This window comes from Anomaloglossus baeobatrachus, chromosome 4 (assembly GCF_048569485.1).
Source record: "Anomaloglossus baeobatrachus isolate aAnoBae1 chromosome 4, aAnoBae1.hap1, whole genome shotgun sequence".
Classification (NCBI taxonomy): Eukaryota; Metazoa; Chordata; class Amphibia; order Anura; family Aromobatidae; genus Anomaloglossus; species Anomaloglossus baeobatrachus.
This window is the reverse complement of record NC_134356.1, coordinates 331440236-331458174: the sequence shown is the minus strand read 5'-3', so window position 1 is coordinate 331458174 and position 17939 is coordinate 331440236. Positions and strand designations below refer to the sequence as shown.

At 44.0% G+C, this 17939-nt stretch overlaps 1 protein-coding gene across 1 annotated transcript in view; it reads left to right on the top strand.

Annotated features, from left to right (window-relative positions):
* The window catches only part of CTTNBP2 (cortactin binding protein 2), a 245981-nt gene extending 228966 nt beyond the window's left edge, over nucleotides 1-17015 (top strand). Inside the window, exons 20-23 of the mRNA XM_075345037.1 lie at nucleotides 5650-5707; nucleotides 7097-7229; nucleotides 8270-8368; nucleotides 16105-17015. Of these exons, the coding sequence (XP_075201152.1) occupies nucleotides 5650-5707; nucleotides 7097-7229; nucleotides 8270-8368; nucleotides 16105-16272 (458 nt within the window). The 3' untranslated portion in view covers nucleotides 16273-17015. The remainder of the gene's footprint in view (nucleotides 1-5649; nucleotides 5708-7096; nucleotides 7230-8269; nucleotides 8369-16104) is intronic.
* The last annotated feature ends 924 nt before the right edge of the window (nucleotides 17016-17939 follow it).

Here is a 17939-nt window from a genome sequence, read left to right as displayed (position 1 = left end):
TAGCGATCTCGCTAGCGAGATCGCTGCGTGCAAAGCAGCCTTTTGTCTGGTTCAGTAGTCTACACAATCATGGGAAAGACTGCTGACTTGAAAAATGTCCAGAAGGCAGTCATTGACACACTCTACAAGGAGGGTAAACCACAAAAGTTCATTGCTAAAGAAGCTGTCCAGATGCTGTATCCAAGCAAATTAATGGAAAGTTGAGTGGAAGGAAAAGTGTGGTAGGAAAAGGTGCACAAGCTACTGGGATAACTGCAGCCTTGATAGGATTGTTGAGAAAAGGTCATTCAAAAATTTGGGGGAGATTCACAAGGAGTGGACTACTGCTGAAGTCAGTGCTTCAAGAGCCACCACACACAAACGTATCCAGGACATGGGCTACAACTGTCGTGTTCTTTGTGTCAAGCCACTCGAGACCAATAGACAACGCCAGAAGCGTCTTACTTTGGCCAAAGAGAAAAATAACTGGACTGTAGCTCCAAGGTTCGAGGTGTTGTTTTCAGAATAAAGTAAATTTCACATTTCATTTGCAAATCAAGGTTCCAGAATCGGGATGAAGGGTCGAGAGTTACACAATCCAAGCTACTTGAGGTCTAGTGTGAAGTTTAAACAATCAGTGATGGTTTGGGGAGCCATGTCATCTGCTCGTGTAGGTCCACTGTGTTTTATTAAGACCAAAGTCAGCGCAGCCATGGAAATTACCAGGAAATTTTAGAGCACTTCATGCTTCTGTCTGCCGTCAAGCTTTTTGGGAATTGAAATTTCATTTTCCAGCAGGACTTGGCACCTGTCCACACTGCCAAAAGTACCAAAACCTGGTTTAATAACCACATTATCACTGTGCTTGATTGGCCAGCAAACTCGTCTGACCTAAATGGTCAAGAGGAAGATGAGAGACCCCTGACTCAACAATGCAGACGAGCTGAAGTCTGCTATCAAAGCAACCTGGACTTCCATAACACCTCAGCAGTGCCACAGGCTGATCTCCTCCATGCCACACCACACTGATGCAGTAATTCATGCAAAAGGAGCCCCGAACAAGTATTGAGTGCATTTACTGTACACACTGTTACAAATGAGCACCACCATAGCCGCAAGCAGCATGCTGTAATTCCTGCTACGCCCAGGCGCCAGCCGCTTTTTTTGGCCGTGCCTCGGGATGTCCAGCTGGCTGCTTCTTCCTCCATGTCTAAGTGTGGAGAAGCGACTAGGGTGCAAGCGCGTTTTGATTTGCCACAGCCAGAGCCTATGTTCAGTGTTTTGCCTAGTGAGCATGCTCAGCCTGATTCCTGAGGTGAAGTCCTCAGTTCAGGCTACTGAGCATGCTCACACACTTAGTGTGAAAAGCCTCTTTGCTCAGGTATCTTGACTTCGTTCCGTGTCTAAGTCCTGTGTTGTGCCTACTGAGCATGCTCAGGCTTATTTCTAAGGCTAAGTCAGTCGTTCAGGCTACTGAGCATGTTCAGGCACTTAGTGCATCAGAGGCTAAGTCCGGTAAGGACTTCACTGGGCATGTCCGTGAGGTGGCAGGCCCTGATAGGCTGGATAGTGTCAGGTGTCCTGATGATGTGGCCACTCCGGACTGGCTCGCGGAGGCCCGACCCTATGACCTGGAACCCCATGATTGGTCATTAGATGATGACTGGTAGGGTGTTTGGGGCGGTGCTGCCCTTGTGTCATCAGTGACGTGGCGGTTCCGGATAGGCTGCTAGTGATGTCACTGATGATGTTGCACTCCGTTATTGGCCCCTGGAGGCTCCATTGTGGCTCACACTGGGTTTGGGGCGTAGCCTAGGTGTCAAAAGGGCTTGGAGAGCGCACCATGGTGCGCAGTCTTCTCAAATACTCAAGTCCTCATGTTTAGAGACACTAAATTCTGGATGCGTTAGGTAGGGTTAGGCGTCCGGTGCCTTTCACGCCAAGATTCGTGACTCGGCACATTAGGGTCAGGCGCCGTGCTTTCCCTACTATCGTTCCAGTCCTGTTGTAGCAGCCCAGTGGAGTCAACTGGGCTGCAGCTGCTGCGCCGACTGTCCCAATGTGCCCCCTACGCACACGGACAGTGTATCCCAGGACTCCTTTGGTGCTAACAGGGGAGGTCCTGGTTTGGGTGTGTGGACTCTGTGCCGTTAACAGGGTCCACAATAGTCCCGGTCCAGGTGAGGTTTAACTTGGATCAGGCTCATATTATTTCGGAGCCACCCAGCTCTGTATTATCTCCCTGACCTACGGGTTGCCAGAGGCTCCTTTACTATCTTGGAGCACGGTGGACCCCGACTGGCGATTGGGATATTCACTAACTTTATCCTAATCCGCCAGTCCCCCCATAACACATACTTTTCAGTAGGCCATCATTTATGAGTTAAAAAACATTTTTTCAGTTGGTCTTATATAATACCCTAATTTTTTGAGATAATGACTTTTGGTTTTCACTGGCTATAAGCCATAATCATCAACATTAACAGAAATGAACATTTAAGGCTAGTTTCACACTTGCGTTGAACGGTATCCGTTGCATTGCGTTGTGTAACGGATGCAACGGATGTGTTGCATATAGTGGCACAACGGATGCAACGGATGCTGCAAAACTACGCAATTCGTTTTGATTTTTTTTTTTTTTTTTTTACAGTTTTACCAGCGGCAGACTATTGTGAACGATCAGCTGATCGCTCCCTGCAGCCGGCCGCCAGGTGATGAGCTGATCGCTCCCAGTAGCTGGCCGCCGGGTGATCAGCTGATCGCTCCCTGCAGCCGGCCGCCGGGTGATCACCTGATCGCTCCCTGCAGCCGGCCGCCGGGTGATCAGCTGATCGCTCCCTGCAGCCGACCGCCGGTGATCAGCTGAGCACTGTCACTTGCCAGCCGCCGGGTGATCAGCTGATCGCTCCCTGCAGCCGACCGCCGGGTGATCAGCTGAGCGCTGTCACTTGCCGGCGCCCGGGCATGCCGGCGGGCGGGCGGGCGCTCAGATGAGCGCTGTGACTTGCCAGCGGCCGGGCATTCTGGCGGCCGGTCGTTCAGCTGAGCGCTGTCGCTTGCCAATGGCCGGGCGCTCAGCTGAACGTTCGGCCACCGCGAGCCAAAATAAAGTTTGATTAAAAAAAAAAAAAAAAGAGCATGCGCAGGGAAATCCAGAGGATTCCGCTGCTCAAAATAACGTTACATGCTGCGTTCCTCCCGCTGGGCGGAAGCAACGGAGCGTCGCCCAGCGGAAGCAACGCAGGTCCTTTTGGTACAATCCGTCACCCATACAAGTCTATCCGTTAACGGATTCCGCTGTTTTCCAAAAGGGCGGATTGTAACGGAAGGAAATAAACGCAAGTGTGAAAGTACCCTAAAATAGATCAGTCTGTGTGTAATGACTCTATATAATATATGCATTCCCCTTTTTGTATTAAATTACTGAAATTACCTTTTTTATGATATTCTAATTTATTGAGATGCACCTGTACTTGTGGCTTGCATTTGCAAGAAAAGAATATGAATAGTTGAAGAAATATTGCCACATTGTGTATTTTATGGTTAGTATCGTAAGATGATAAGAGAGTGGGAATACCCTTACATACATTGAGCAGCCTTTAGATATTATTACTGGACTTTACATCTTTCATAGTAAATAACAGCACACAGGTATGTCCAAAATTACTTGAACAGTGACATTATTTACATCATTTAGCCTGTATACAAGAGCACAATTAATTTAAAATGTAGCCATCAAGATATAATTGGAATGTTGTTGAGGTTTTGCCAACAATTCTTAAAAGGGATTTATCTGGTGAAAACAAGTTATCCCCTTTCCATAGGGTAGATGTTAACATAGTGATCAGTGAATTGCCAATCTCGACTACCCGAAATAGCCGAGTACAGCACTCACCATCCTCATAGAATGAATAGAGCCTTGGTCAAGCAAGCACAGTGGAGCTCTATTCTAATGGGGATAAAAGTGCCCTATTTTGCCAATCTGTGTGAGCATCAGAGTACGAAACCTTAACGATCAATAAAATATCACGTATCCTATGCATAAGTGATAACTTCTTTTCACCTGACAATCTCTTTAAGCATTCTGGAATTAGACATCAATTATGTTCTTTGTCACAGATACGGCCAGTTCCCTGTACACATGATTCAGATTCTACTGTAAGAGTGGACTCTACTTCTCATACTCACTCGTCCACTTACCTATCACAATAGGCTGACAATGACACTTCTTGCTGCCACCATTTGCCATTTTATTGTGCTAGTGAGACACCTACCCCGTGTAACACCCTAGTACACCCAGCTTTCCAGCACCAAACAGGCACACTTCTGGAACTGACTCAGGCATACACAGGGTAACACAACCAGGCTATATATTCCCACTTTGAAGTTGTGGGTATATTTACATCAGCAAGTAATAAATGTACTTAATGTTAGATTAAAGGCAACGAATCATCAGAATTTTCGTATATAAGCTAAAGCCAGTGCTATACTGGCACTATCAGGCAGATGATCTACATGCCATTAGCGGTCAGCTCGGATGTTTAGGCTTTCAAATCCAATAAAGTAAAGTTTAAAAAATCGGCAGCTTCTTGAGTGGCAGCTGCAATGGAGCAGATAATCTCTGGGTGGGTATTCATATGCATTCCCGCCCCCCTGCCTGTTGTTCCTCCGTCTCTCTGTTCTCTACGCTAATTTTACTATTCACTAATTTGTTCACTAAAATGGCATCGGAGTTGGTGCCTGCGCATAGCGCTTATCTCCAGCGCCATTTTTGTGAAGGTCGTGTTACCCCCCCTGCTATTCTATTCTTGCGACTGAGCGCACGCGGTCACAACAGAAGTGGAGACCGCCCCTTGAAACAGCTGATCGGAGGACACAACAGACCGAAGGAACAAGCCGACAGCAGCATGCCAGCAACATCAGCACCGAATCACAAGGCACGGGGTCAGTTGAGGTAAGTTCACTATGGACTCTCCTAACACCATGATGTCAGTGCCGCTGTGTCGGCACGGTGTTCTGGCAGGCTGCTGTGCTGGCACGGTGTCCTCTTCTGCAGCTAATCGCATCCTCCGATCAGCTGTTCTTCTGTTGTGACTGCGCGCGCTCACGCGGTCACATTGAGAGCAGAAGATACGAGGGCGCATGCGCCGCTCTTTCAGCCACAAGAATAGAATAGCATGGGGTAACACGATCTTCACAACGATGGCGCCGGTGATAAGCGCTATGCGCAGGCGCCAACTCCGACACCATCTTAGTGAAGAAATTAGTGAATAGTAAAATTAGCGTAGAGAACAAAGAGGGAGGAGCAACAGGCAGGGGACGGGAATCCATATGAATACTCAACCAGATATTATCTGCTCCATTGCAGCTGCAACTCAAGCAGCTGCTGATTTTTTAAACTTTACTTTGTTGGATTTCAAAACCTAAGCATCCAAGCTGACCACTAATGGTATGTAGATAATGTGCTTGATAGCACCAGTATAGCACTGGCTTTAGCTTATATACAAAAATCCTGATGATTGGTTCACTTTAAATATAGAAAAGGTACAGTGCTACAAAAATTACAAAACGATGAAACAAGAATCAGACACATTTAAAAGACAGAACAGTACAACGGAATGAATGAAGAAAGAAAGAAAGTTCTCATGAAGACTTGTTGTTTCTATACAGGAGACACATCAAGGAATGATTTGGAGAATGGAAGCAGTTCTTTAAGGAACAAGAAAAGGTATGACTAGTTTAGTTGCGTTTTTATTTTCCACTAAACAGAAGCTTCGGTAAATTAAGTTTTTAAATGTGTACAATTGCAAAGTGCTTGTAAAAACAATCAAATTTGTAATTGACCTCTTATTAATAATTCTGTACTTTCTTAAGCGCTAAGGGATTTTAAATGTTGTAGTTTACAGCTCATTGCCTAGGTTACCGGTCATTCTGTGCACTGGCCGAATACTTGGGTAAGGAGCGTGTGCCATCAGGAGTCTCTATGCTGTAATGTCTGGCGACTCTCTAAACGTACCTCTGCTAGCAGCATGGGAGAGCGCACACAACCATACCGCTGGCCTGAGCTGTCAATCTTTAGGTATGTCTGCCCTCAGCAACCAAGAATCTGGGAGACAGAAGTGCCTGTGACCCTAAAGATTAACCATGACAAACCTTTAAAACAGAAGGATTTGTGTCTTGCAGATGAATAGTGGAGACTGGTGGTTCTTAGGTCACCATTTTTACAGTAGATGTTTGTGTTAGCTTTTGTGTTACTTTGTACATGTATGAGCAAAGACATCGGTAAGGTTCACATAATGTCATTGTGGCTAGTGATGGGCTCGAAGTTTGCTCCAAACAGTGTTGTATTGTAAAACTTTGGACCTTTATAGTGTTGGTGTCTAAGCTCTCCAGAGCCAGTCCAACTGTGCATATCAAATTTTGCATTTTTAATGCTGTAATAATAGCAATTTTAAATTAATTTAATGTTTCAAATGTCACATAGTTCTCCCATCATGGCAAAAAAACTCCTTCACGTTCTATAGGCAGATTTGCACCATGGATGTTTACCATTTCGCATTACTCTGGTTAATAAATAGTACTTACACTGTGTCTCTTGGAAGTCATGTCGACTTCATCATCACCTTTCAAATTTCAAGAAAAGCTAGAAAAAATTGTAAAAATTTAGCACAATTTTCATGGTATCATGAATTTAGTAAAATGTGGGTCATTGTTTATCGTCTACCATGCTTATTTAATTTATTATTATTTTTTATTATGTGTGCTTATATAGCACCATCATATTCCATAGCGCTTTACAGAGATCATATGAACTCTGTCCCCATTGGGGCTCACAATCTAAATTCCCTATCTGTATGTCTTTGGAGTGTGGAAGGAAACCCACGCAAACACAGGGAGAACATACAAACTCCTTGCAGATGTTGCTCTTGGCACTTATCATTTAATATGTAATTTTTTCCTGCATACAGTATATCTGAATGCTAAATGCTCCAGCATATGAGTACAAACTTTTTTAATGTTAGTGTTAGTTATTTGGATCAGTTAACAGATATTACGATTCTAAAATAATACTTATATTTCTTGATTATTTATTTGCTTGATTTCTAATTTTCCACAGATCTCTAGGAGGTGATCATCCTAGATCTCTGCACATGGAACAGAGACTCTCAGCCTGTTCTGATGATGAGGCTGAACTCATGAAAGAATTGCGCTCAATGTGTTCCAGCAAGTCAGAACCAGACATTACCAAGGTAACATAAAAAGCAGATTTTTAAGGATCAGAATACCAGACACAACTCATTGGACGAGCTTGTCTCTGTTTTTGTTGTTTTAAAGTACACCATTATTTATATTCTAATATTTCTTTAATTAAAATTGCCTTACTTGTAAAAGGGTTTTCTAGACTTTGAAAAATTGCCCTACTTCCACTAGACAGTGTTAGTAAAATTTCAGAATTTGCTACTTCTTTGTTTTGCTTTATGTACCTTATGGTGGAGGCAAGTCACTAGTTTCAGCGATATGTTGAAAACGATATCTCCCTAGATACCGCCTTCCTACTAGTCTTCTGCACAGTCTAGTACCAACCTATGAGCATCACAAGATTTATCAAGTTCCGTAAATGGGGTAATTGAGCATTCTTCAGTCAGTGGGGGAGTGCATTTACTAAGTAGGGACATACAATGCATGGATGCACATTACCATGTCCAATATAGTCACTGCAGTGACACTTCAGAAGATTAAAAAGTATCTAAACATTTGCAAAATATTTTTATCTCCCACCCAGAACCCTAAGACCAATAGATGTTGTTCAAAAACCCTTGAGAAGTTTTCAGCTCAGGAGACAAGAGCTCAAAGCTCCTGCATGACTACAGATTCAATAGGGAATACATGGTCAGCACACAGTGGACTACGAATTCTCTGAAAAGTCTAGGCGTTCTGTTGAATCTGTGCTCTGCTTTGCGCACTCAGGCAGGTTCTGTGAGCTCTTGTCTTCTGAGCTGTTCACTTTTCAGAGGTCTTTTGAGCAATTTGTGGAGGTCTGAGTACCCCCCATATAAACATTTGGAAGGGACAAAAATAATATCTAAAAAAGTATTTTGTAAATGTTTGGTTACTCTTTTAATTATAAATATTCTAAGTACACTGAAAAGTGCATTTACTTTGTCTTAAATATAACTGCCTAAAGAAGAATCTTGAAAAACGTAAGTGCTCCATTTTTGTCTAGTAGAGTGCATGATGAGATAGAAAATTGTACAGACTATTGTAATAAGATCATCTTTTATCCTGACAGATTGCAGACCTGGAAAACTGTCTGGTGATTTTTAAAAGTCCCTCAAATGACCAGAGTTCAGCAACAGTTAACAAAATGTGCTACCAAAAGCCGCATAAAGTAAGTATCATTGCTTCTAAGGCACATTGCCAGGTTTGGATGAATAACTGCACCAAAACTATAAGTAATGATAATAATCTTTATTTCTATAGCGCCAACATATTCCGCAGCACTTTAAAATTCTGAGGTTCATATACAAATAATCATAAGTAACAGTTATAGAAGATACAAGAATTAAATCAAAAATAAAGATAACTCTGCTCGTAAGAGCTTACAATCTACAATGGGGTGAGGTGGGGGTGACATAAGGTTTAAGTGCTTATTTACAACGACAGTCCAGCCATCTCGAAGAAACGGGGGATAGCTAAAAGCTGCATGAGCCATTCACCAGCCAATCTTTGTAATGCTTTTGGGTGCTGTGGAGTTTGAGGTAGAATTATGTTTTGAGAAATACTGGGGGGGATATATATGAACTGACTTCGATTAGGGAGGGTGATAGTCTGAAGCTGAGTAAGTTGTGGATCATCCTAGTTTCTTGGGGTAGAGCATTCCAAGGATTGGTGCAGCTCAGGAGAAATCTTAAAGCAGGAGTAGAAGGTTCGGATTAGTGTGGATGTTAGTCGAAAGTCATTTGCGGAGCATAGAGAACAGGTAGGGTTATATACAGAGATAAGGGTAGAGATGTAGGGGGGTGCCACGCTGTGAAGAGCTTTGTGGATGAGAACAAGCAATTTAAATTGGATTCTATAAAGAATGGGTAGCCAGTGCAATGACTGGCACAGAGCGGAGGCATCCAGATATCTATTAACCAGATAAGTGACCCTGGCTTCAGCATTAAGCATGGACTAGAAAGGGGAAAGTCTAGTTAGGAGGAGGCCAATTAATAGAGAATTACTGTAATCAAGGTGGGAGTGGATCAGGGCCACAGTGAGGGTTTTTGTTTGTCTCCATGGTGAGAAAGAGGTGGATTCTAGAGATGTTCTCCAGGTGCAGGCGTCAAGAGTGTGTGAGAGATTGTTTATAGGAGGTGAAGGAAAGATCAGTGTGAAGCATAACACCCAGACAGCGAGCCTGCTGCCTTGGCGTTATTGTGGTGCCTCCCACAGAGAGGGAGATGTCAGGTTTAGGGAGGTTAGTAGACAGAGGGAGTAGAAGAACTTCAGTTTTGGAAAGGTTAAGTTTCAGATACAGAGCAGAAATGATGTTGGAAATTGCAGACAAAGTTATTGGTGTTCTGTAGTACAGCGGGGGTGAGGTCAAGGGATGGGGTGTATAGTTGTGTATCATCAGCATAAAGATGGTACTTGAAGCCAAATTTTCTGATGGTCTGTCCAATTGGGGCAGTGTAGAGAGAGAAGAGGGTTAAATACTGAGCCTTGAGCAACTACAATAGTGAGAGGAAGAGACGAAGATGTGGAGCCAGCAAATGATACATTGAAAGAGTGGTTAGAAAGATAGGAAGAGAGCCAGGCAAGAGCGGTGTGCTTTAGGCTGATTGAGTGGAGCATAGAGAGAAGGAGATGGTGCTCAACAGTATCGAAGGCTGCAGAGAGGTCAAGAAGAATAAGCAGAGAGTAGTCACCATTACGTTTTGCTGTCAAATGGTCATTGGTCACTTTGATGAGAGGAGTTTCTGCATAATAAAAAATCCTGTCAATGTTTTTTGGGGGCTTCTCTTTTAATGGTATTCATGGTGAAACTTACATAGACAGGTGTGAAAATATTCCTGGTAATAGAAGAGTTAAAATGCTTTATCTTGTCCACTCTGTCAGGATTTCAAAGATGGCAACTGCCATCACTATCAGTGTGCAACCTGTCCCAGATTTCAAAGGATCTCACATTCCTGTTCAGTCAGCCTGATGGTACTTTGAGTGGAGTGGACTAAAGAAGAAGATAAACAGCTTTCTTTAAAGGGAACTTGTCAGCAGAAATTTTGCACAAAAACTAAAAGATTCCCCCTCTGCAGCTCCTGGGCTGCATTCTAGCAAGGTTCCTGTTTTTTATTGTGCCCCCTGTGAGACCAAAATAAAGTCTTTATAAAGTGTTACCTTTTCCTATGCAAATCGTTTTTTTATAGTCACGGGGGCGGGCTTTCTGGCGTCCGTTACTCTCCCTCCTGGTCCTTTATGCCGTCCACCATCGATCACTTCCATAGCTGATAACGCTGCCCAGTGCTCCAGCGGTCCCCGCGCTTGCCCAGTGCCAGTCTCACGGGACTGAGCACTTAACACAGTGTGACCGCTGGTGACGTGTGCGCAGGCAAGAGATTATGGGCGGCGCTCTGATTGTCATCACCAATACCCGCCCATAATCTCGTGCCCGCGCTTTCCCCTCTGCCTCCACCATTCTGCGTAAGCGCTGGCCATATGACCCCACGTGACCTCCTATCTATTTCCTGCTCCAGGGAAAGATGGGTAAGAGGTGACGTGGGGTCATCTGGCCAGCGCTTGCGCAGAATGGTGGAGGCAGAGGGGAAAGAGCAGGCACGAGATTATGGGCGGGTACTTGCTGATGACAATCACAGCGCTGCCCATAATCTCTTGCCTGCGCACACATCACCAGCGGTCACACTGTGCTAAGTGCTCAGTCCCGTGAGACTGGCACTGGGCATGCGCGGGGACCACTGAAGCACTGGGCGGCGTTATCAGCTATGGAAAGGAGTGATGGGGGACAGCATAAAGGACCAGGAGGGAGAATAACGGACGCCAGAAAGCCCGCCCCCGTGACTATAAAAAAAGATTTGCATAGGAAAATGTAAGACTTTATAAAGTCTTTATTTTGGTCTCATAGGGGGCACAATAACAACAGGAACCTTGCTAGAATGCAGCCCAGGAGCTGCAGAGGGGGAATCTTTTAGGTTTTGTGCAACATTTCTGCTGACAGGTTCCCTTTAACTGACTGAGAATGAACATTCATCTCAGTCTGCCTGACAGTTGTAATGCAGTGCACGGAGGACGTCTGTCTTAAGTAGATGCTCTTCACGCGGCCAGTACTACTACGTGTCCTCTAAAATCTAAGACAAATTGCACAATGATATAGATGGCAGCTGCTATCTTTAAAATCCTGATAAAGCATATCTTTCTGATAAAGGTATTTAGAAAAAAAATATGTTAAAGTAGTTTATTGATTTGTTTTATCATATTTCCTGGAGAACCCCTTTATTAGATTTTTTTGATATGTGAAATATCTGCCCCTTTCTACTGGCATCATCTCTAGCTATACATTCATGCATTCTCTGTTCACTCACTTTGAAGCTATCAAAAATCAATGCCCCTAAATCAGTCGCAATTATTAATCATGTGTATCCTTAACCTCATAACGACGGCCGTACGACTTAAAGCGGCGGCAAAACAGGGTACTTATTCTGTTCCGCCGCTTTAAAGCGGCGGCCCGAAAAAACCCTGTAGCGCCCCCCAGCGACCGAAAATCTCGGGGGTTTCAGCTACCGGGGGTAGCTGAGACCCCCCAGATTATGAATCGGGGTGTTTTTTTTGGACCCCGATCATGTGATCGGCGGTATACACTGTATACCGACGAACACATGAAAAAAAAAGAAATGGCCGGTAAAACTGATTTCTTTTTCATCTGACATGATCAAACATTTCAGATGAGAAAGAAATCTAACCCCCTAGTGCCCCCAAAGCCCCCGGTACCGGAGAGTCCCCCCACCCCCACCCCTACCCCCACCGGACATCCAAAATGGCGCCGAAGCGCACAGAAAACTGCAGCCGCCGCCGGCTCTGCAGTCATTTCCCTCCGATCTGAAATGATCAAACATTTCAGATCGGAGGGAAATGTCCTCCCCCTGACCCCTCCTCCGGTCCACCGGAGTCCTCTGGTCACCGGAGCCCCCTCCGGTTCTCCAGAGCCACCACCCCCCTCCCCCCTCCGGAAGATGGCGGCGCACAGCGCGCGGCCGCATTCATTCTGCTCTTTCTGCCGCATGTGACACGTCACATGCGGCAGAAAGGTGTCCCCAGGTCCCACTAGGTCACACCCCGTCACCCCCCCCCAAGCCCCCGGTTATACGTTACCTGTCTGCCGCTCCGTCCCGCGATCACGCCGCCTCCTTCTTCAATGCTGGCGGCGCATGCGCAGACAGCGGCTGTCAGCTGGATCCCTGCAAGCAGGGATCCTGCTGACGTCGCAACTGCACAGGCTACTCCACTGTGGACCGGGGGAGGGTGAGTGCGGTAATCTGCAGTCACACTCCTCACATGGAGAGACTGCTGTTCCAGAAAATGGGGGGTACGTTCTATGAGCGTGCCCCTCATATTCTGGAATGAGGTTACTGCAGGTCACTCTGCCCTAAGTTGGACCGGGGCAGTGTGAGTGCAGTAATTCTCAGATTACTGCACCCACACTGCTCATGGAGAGCTTGCTCTTCCAGAAAATGGGGGATACGTTCCCTGAACGTGCCCTCCATATTCTAGAAGATCCAGAGTCGCCGAGGGACCTCCAAAATGGATTACAGCGACCGGAATTTCTTTATTTTCAATAAATTGGGGAAAGAGGAATGTTTCGGGGAGTGTTTTTTCAAATAAATTTTTTTTTTGTCTTTACTTTTTTCTATTACTTACTGGGTTAGTGATGTCGGGTATCTGTTCAGATGCCGTGACATCACTAACCCCAGGGCTTGATGCCAGGTGACATTACAGCTGGTATCAACCCCATATATTACCCCGTCTGCCACCGCACCAGGGCGCGGGATGAGCTGGGGCGAAGCGCCAGGATTGGCGCATCTAATGGATGCGCCACTTCTGGGGCGGCTGCGGCCTGCTATTTTTAGGCTGGGAAGAGTCCAATAACCATGGCTCTTCCCACCCTGAGAATACCAGACCCCAGCTGTCCGCTTCACCTTGGCTGGTGATCTAATTTGGGGGGGACCCCACGTTTTTTGGTTTTTTTTTTAAAAAACGCCTGGGGAGCCCTCCAAATTGATCACCAGACAAGGTGAAGCTGTCAGCTGTGGTTTGCAGGCTACAGCTGTCTGCTTTACCCTAGCTGGCTATCAAAAATAGGGGGGGCCCCACGTCGTTTATTTTAATTATTAATTTTTTGGGGGGCTAAATACAAGGCTAGGCACCCTTTAGTGCCACATGAAAGGCACTAAAGGGCGCCAGCTTAGAATATGCAGGGGGTGGGACGTTATATATGTTTGACATGTATCCATTCATCCATTGTAGCATTTTAGGCTGTGCGCCCATAATCGGGATTTGCAGCGTTTTGGGCGCAGAGTGTGTCCATAGTGTGTCCCTGTGTCCATAGCGCTGCATTGTGCAGTAGCAGCACAGTGGAAGGATTTTTAGAAATCCTATGCCCAATGTGCTTCTTTTCTCCGCAGCATAAACTGACCTGTGGCGCAGCTTCCCGAGCCTCAGCATGTCAATTTATGCTGCGGAGATGAGTGTTCTCTGCAGGTAGCATAGAGCTCCACAGCGGCCTGAACCCAAATCGTGGGCATGGCCAGCTGCGTTCTCCCGTGGACAACACTCACATCTCTGCAGGAGGCTGACACTGTGTACTAGACGCCGTGTCGCTGGATCATGGCCACATAGCCTAAAAGTGAGACATTTGTTGCTACAGCAACATTTTTGTGAAGTACCTGTGGATTCAAAATGCTTACTATACTCCTGAATAAAATCCAGTTTCCAAAATGGGGTCACTTGTGGGGGGTTTCTGCTGTATAGGTACCCAAGGGGCCCTGCAAATGTGACATGGTGCCCGCAATTTATTTCAACTTTTCCAGAATTCAAATGGTGCTCCTTCCATTCCAAGCCCTCCGATTTATCCAAACAGAGGTTTTTGGCCACATGTGGGGTATCCCTGTGCTCATAAGACAATGGATAACAACCTGTGGGGTCCACGTTTTGTTGTTGCCTCTTGAAAAAGTGAGAAATTTGATGCTGAAGCAACATTTTTGTGAAAAAAATGAAAATTTTCAATATGGCAACCTAAGCTTATCAAATTCTGTGAAGTATTCGTGGATTCAAACTGCTCACTATACACCTAGATAAAAGCCTTGAGGTGTCTTGTTTCCAGAATGGAGTCACTTGTGGGGAACCGCCACTGTTTAGGCACCTCAGGGGCTCTCCAAATGCAACCTGGCGTCCGCTATTGATTCCAGCCAATTTTGCAGCCAAATGGCAATCCTTCCCTTCCGAGCCCTGCTATGCGCCCAAACAGTTGATTTCCACCACATATAAGGTATCGCCAAACTCAGGAGAAATTGCACAATAAATGTTATGCTGAATTTTTTCCTTTTACTCTTGTAAAAAAAAAATCTACCTGGTTGAAATAACAATTTTGTGGTAAAATTTTATTTATTTTTTTTCATGGCTCAACGTTATAAAATTCTGTGAAGCACCTGGGGGTTCAGGGTACTCACCAAACATCTAGATAAATTCCTTGAGGGGCCTAGTTTCCAAAATGGGGTCACTTGTGCGGGGTTTCTGCTGTTTAGGTACCTTAGGGGTCCTCCAAATGTGACATGGTGCCCGCAATCTTTTTCAGCCAAATTTCCTTTCCAAAATTCAAATATTGCTCCTTTCGTTCCAAGCCCTCCCATTTGTCCAAACAAAGGTTTCAGACCACATGTGAGGTATCACCGCGCTCATAAAAAAGTGGTTAACAAACTTTGAGGTCAAATTTTTGGAATTACCTCTTGAAAAAGTGAGAAAATTGATGCTAAAGCAACATTTTTGAGAAAATTATTAAAATTTTCAATATGACAACGTAACGTTAACAAAATCTGTGAAGTACCTCTGGATCCAAAATGCTCACTATACCCCTAGATAGAAGCCTTGAGGGGTCTAGTTTCTAAAATGGTGTCACTTGTGAGGGGTTTCTTCTGTTTAGGTACCTTAGCGGACCTGTAAATGCAACATGGTGCCCGCAATCTATTTCAGCCAAATTTGCTTTCCAAAATTCAAATATTGCTCCTTCTGTTCCGAGCCCTCCCATTTGTCCAAACAGAGGTTTCTGACCACATGTGGGGTATCGGCGCACTCATAAGAAAGTGGGGAACAAGTTTTGGGGTCCATTTTGTTGTGCTATTTCTTCTAAAAGTGAATAAATTTGGGTTAGAGCAACATTTTTAGGTAAAATTTAATTTTTGCTTTTTTTCATTCCACATTGCTTTTGTTCATGTGAAGCACCTGAAGGGTTAATAAACTTCTTGAATGTGGTTTTGAGTACTTTGGGGGGTGCAGTTTTTAGAATGGTGTCACTTTTGGGTATTTTCTGTCATCTAGGCTTATTGAAGTCACTTCAAATGTGATGTGGTCCCTAAAAAAATGGTTTTGTAAATTTTGATGTAAAAATGAGAAATCGCTGATAAACTTTGAACCCCTCTAACTTCCTAACAAAAAAAAATTTTGTTTCCAAAATTGTGCTGATGTAAAGTAGACATGTGGGAAATGTTATTTATTAACTATTTTGTGTCACAGAAATCTCTGGTTTAACGATATAAAAATTCAAAAGTTGAAAATTGCTAAATTTTCAAAATTTTTGCCAATATTCATTTTTTTTCATAAATAAACGCAAAAAATATTGTCCTAAATTTGGTACTAACATGAAGTCCAATATGTGACGAAAAAACAATCTCAGAATCACCGGGATCCGTTGAAGCGTTCCAGAGTTATAACCTCATGAATTGACACTGGTCAGAATTGCAAAATTTGGTCTGGTCATTAAGGTGAAAATTAGCTCCGTCACTAAAGGGTTAAGTACCGTATATTTTGTTTTCTTTAATTCAAACTTAACAGTTAACGTCCCAAATTGCTTTCTTTTCACAGAATGGAAATTGTCCTCTCAGCAACAGTCAGATGTCAGAATACAGTGACCAAAAGCCAAAACTAGAACCTAGCAGTACAAGAATTAAATCATTGCTTCCCATACCAAGAAGTAATAGAAAAAGCAGCAGTAATACAAGGCAAATAGCCATTACTAAAGACTCGAAATAGGAATTCTGAAGCTGCGTAACAGGAACTTCTGTCTGCGTAACAGGAACCTGTCGTGTATCTAACCTGTGGTGTGCAGAAGCACCTTGAAATATATTGCTGTGTTGTGATATATTTAACGCCCTCCTAGCTATAACAGGATAACTATTTCTTGTATAAAGTAATGTACATAATGAACACTTCCCTGTATTATACATTGTAAATGGGGCCACAGATACTTTTTATGTATATATGTTTATATTGTATTGATGTGAGTCGTTTCAGTGGAATATTCAAGTATTGGGAATTTTGGCTGTTTTACTAATTCATTATTGTTAATATTATTTTTTATGAAATGAACAAAATTATTGTTTTGCCAAATGTATAGTGTTTATGACAGAAGTATTACAACTGACCACATTCAGGAGGATCTGATTCCTGTGTTGTATTATGCACAGTCCTGGTTCACATGGAATCTACCTTTCCACCCATATCTATTTTTAATATTCACTTTCTGTACTCGCAATTGCAATGCAGCGTGGCAATAACTAGACCCACTGATTTGATTAATGCACCTTTTTTTTTACACAAGCCATAGACATAATGTTGACTGTTTATTTTAATCAGCCTAAAGATCACCCTTTGCATCTTGTGTAGAACATATATTGCCATTTTCTTTTTTGTTTTTGCTTGCTGTTTACATTGTTGCTTCACTACTTCTGTAGAAAAAGAGTTCTTATTGCAATAAACATAATATTTCTTGTCTAGTAGTGTTTGTTTCTGTGGATTGACTGCCTTGTACTGAATTACCGTATTTTTCGGACTATAAGACGCACCGGACTATAAGACACACCCTTGTTTTAGAGGAGGAAAAAATAGAAAAAAATAAAATTAAAGTAAAAGAATGTGGTCATGACACACTGTTATTTTACTGCTGACAGTGTTACTGAGGTAATAATATCCCCAAATTCTGTCCTCATATCCTCCATTTTGGGTACCTTCCAGGTATATATGGCCCCCATCGTGGAATATGTATGTTCCCCATCATTATGTGTGTGATCCTCCAATCTGGATTGTGTGTGTGTGTGTGTGTATATAGTTATAGTGTGTGTGTGTGTGTATATAATGTGTGTCTGTGTGTATATAGTTATAGTGTGTGTGTGTGTGTGTGCGTGTGTGTGTGTGTGTAAAGATATATGATCCAACCCCATCCAGGTGTACAGTAATGCCTTTATATACTATAATATTTATTGCCTTACTTTTACTGTTGTGCTGCTCATCAATGCTTCAGTTTGGTCCTGGCATTACAAACAAAGTCTCACATGTCTCAAGGACCTGCAGTGATGTAATGAAGAGGCGGGCACTGTTCTGTGCTGCTCTGGCCCATCCCCCTACATCACTGTAGGTCCTTGTCAGCTACGTGAGACTGTTTCTAGTGCAGAGGCAGCAGGAGCAAAGTGAAAGTAATTTGAGCCCTCAGCACAGAGACTGCGGCTGTGCTGTGAAGGTATGCCGTGCTCTGGCCCGGACACTGCAGTGATCTGCACTTCCCCCTGGGCCATACATGACTGCAGCAGCTCCTTGCTCCTGCCTCCTACACAGCGGACACACAGTCTCCCCAGCCGCTGCAGGAAGCCGAGGGCTGGAGAACCCACGTGTGACCGCTGTTTACATTAAACAAGTATTCATTA